The following is a 2,406-nucleotide window of genomic DNA, read 5'->3' as shown; positions in this document are numbered from 1 at the left end:
AGAGGGTTCCCCTTTCTCCACAACCTCTCCAACATTTGTTGTTTCTTGCCTAGGACAAGGTATTCTGAGAGTTCAAGTAGTACCTAGTTTAGACTGGGAGTGGCAAGATACAGGAAAATATTCGGGAAAGCTTTTATTTGGTACACTAACATTAACTGAGTTTTAAAGGCAGAATAAATGTTAACTAGAGGAATAAAAAAAGATCTCTTCTACGGTCTTGTTCTTTATCTTAATTGGAAATTCATTAACCCTGAATTAGTCCATTTATTTGTTTTTTAAAGTATTTTCTAAGTTCACAAACATATTGCAGGATAAATTAGAGGTTGAAAAGCAACTGGAGCAAAAAATAAAAAGCATTCATATTCCTTTTGAATGCCCAACTGTGTGTACATTTTGGTAATTATAGGCTCAATTACTCATGTGTACATTTCTACCAGTACCACAAATGATGGGAAAAGAAGAGCACAGTAAGCTCAGACAGAAACTATTTAAAGTGGCTCAGCATTCATTAACTACAAAAACTCTAAATTAAAACAAGTGAGATAAATTACGAACATTAATTCAAGACATAGGTATAGATGTGTAATACAATATCTACTAGGCTTCTCATACCTTATTGGGTCCATAGTAATGTGCAAAGAACTTAAACTCCAGGATGAAATTTATGTCTATCTAGAGAATCACTTTTCCTGAAAGATTTAGGAAAATATAATTAATAGTAAAACAGATATGAAACAGTCGATGATGAGTTGAGATAATATTTGTATGATGTGTATATATCTATATACACACCCATACACAATCATATATTTCCTTTACTTCTTTGGTTTATTTAGGAAGAATAATGTGAAAAAAATCCAAAAGACTAAAAGACACATGGGAATGGCAAAACTGTCAGGTATTAGACAGCCTTTATCTTTATTGAATCTCCTTTCCTTCATTGTTTATAAATATGTTCAAAGTGCTGTTAGATCCATGGTACAAATACTGAGTCATAACTCGTCTCTCACTCCTTGTAATTGCGGTATTTTAAAGGTCTTTTAACAAAGAACATTTGACTTACTCCCCTCAACTCTCTTTTGGCTGACATTTGCTTTTGCTCTCTCTTTTTTGTCATTTTCAGTCATCACAGAGGCTGATGGAAAAGGTATAAAAAAAATAAAGCAAGACTGTTCACCTGGTGACACTCAAAAAACTAACTCTTGTCCTGAATTTTTCATTTTTGGGTGGACATGCATAACTTTGACATGACCCTGAATACATCTGGGGATTTTTAAGGAACAAAATAACAAAGCAGGGGTAGCCACTCCACAGTCATTGACCCAGAAAAAACATGTTCTATTAAGCAGATTGACAAAAGCTTTACATAGGCATGGGGCTCAAAGTAGAGTATTGTCCTGTAGTCTTGCTTCTCCCCACATTTGTGTTTCTAAGTGTATTCTGTTTGACTTGGATAACCAGTGTCAAGTACGTTTTGTTGTTGTTGTTGTTACATAAATTAACCCATTTATTATAGGCTAGCAATGTTTCAAATGGTGAAGCTTCTACTGGTCTTTCAACTCCTTCAGTCCTCTGATGGCAGATTTTACTGTGACAGCAGAAGTGGTGTTGTAGGTCCAGGAGCCACCAGCGATGGTTTTCATGCAGGAGCCACAATGCCAGATCCCCACAGCTCGTCTTTTCATCTTGATTTTGCCACAGAAGGAGCAAGTGTACTTGGCGTGCTGTCTTATTTCAATCTTCTTCACCATTTTCCTGAGGGGGGCACCATAACGGGTCCCGTATTTATCCACGATTCCGACCTTCTTGGTGCGTTTAGCCATGTTGCTACAAACTAGGTCTGAGCCCAGAGAGTCAAGTATTTTTTCTATAAAGTATGCAGAATCAGTGATGTCAGAGTTGAGCAGTTCTTCTTGGTTGGCATCATTTTCCAATGATATCTCTCCTTTTCTATCTTGTTCTGTGTCTTAAAAAAAGAATAAAAATAATAGCATATAAATATCTACTTAATTACAAACAAATTTCTCTGCCTTCCTTCTCCTTCACATCAAATATTTATAATACAAATTCAAGTGCAAAGGATAAGCCTAGGGACACCTGGGTGGCTCAGTTGGTTGAACATCTGCCTTTGGCTCAGGTCATAATCCCAGAGTCCTAGGATCGAGTCTCGCATCGGGCCTCCTGCCCAGTGGGGAGCCTGCTTCTCCCTCTGCCTACCACTCCCCCTGCTTGCATTCTCTTTCTCTGACTGACAAATAAATAAATAAAATCTTTTTTTTTTTTTAAAGGAAGGAGAAACCTAGCTGTGTATTCTTCCAAAGCAGTGCCCTTACAATGATTGTTTAAAATTACACTGGCAATGGATGAATCACTAAAGTCTACACCTGAAACTAATATTGCACTGTA

General features: G+C 36.9%; 1 protein-coding gene across 1 annotated transcript; it reads right to left on the bottom strand.

Annotated features, from left to right (window-relative positions):
• Positions 1 to 1,486: 1,486 nt before the first annotated feature.
• Positions 1,487 to 1,823, bottom strand: LOC123323702 (60S ribosomal protein L37a-like). The gene has a single exon (XM_044912168.1). It carries the CDS (start codon positions 1,821 to 1,823, stop codon positions 1,545 to 1,547), a length of 279 nt encoding a protein of 92 aa, XP_044768103.1. The 3' UTR covers positions 1,487 to 1,544.
• Positions 1,824 to 2,406: the final 583 nt, after the last annotated feature.

The sequence above is a fragment of the Neomonachus schauinslandi genome, unplaced genomic scaffold (assembly GCF_002201575.2).
Source record: "Neomonachus schauinslandi unplaced genomic scaffold, ASM220157v2 HiC_scaffold_249, whole genome shotgun sequence".
NCBI classification, from domain to species: Eukaryota; Metazoa; Chordata; class Mammalia; order Carnivora; family Phocidae; genus Neomonachus; species Neomonachus schauinslandi.
Note: the sequence above shows the minus strand (reverse complement) of the source record. Positions and strands in the feature narration are given on the sequence as shown.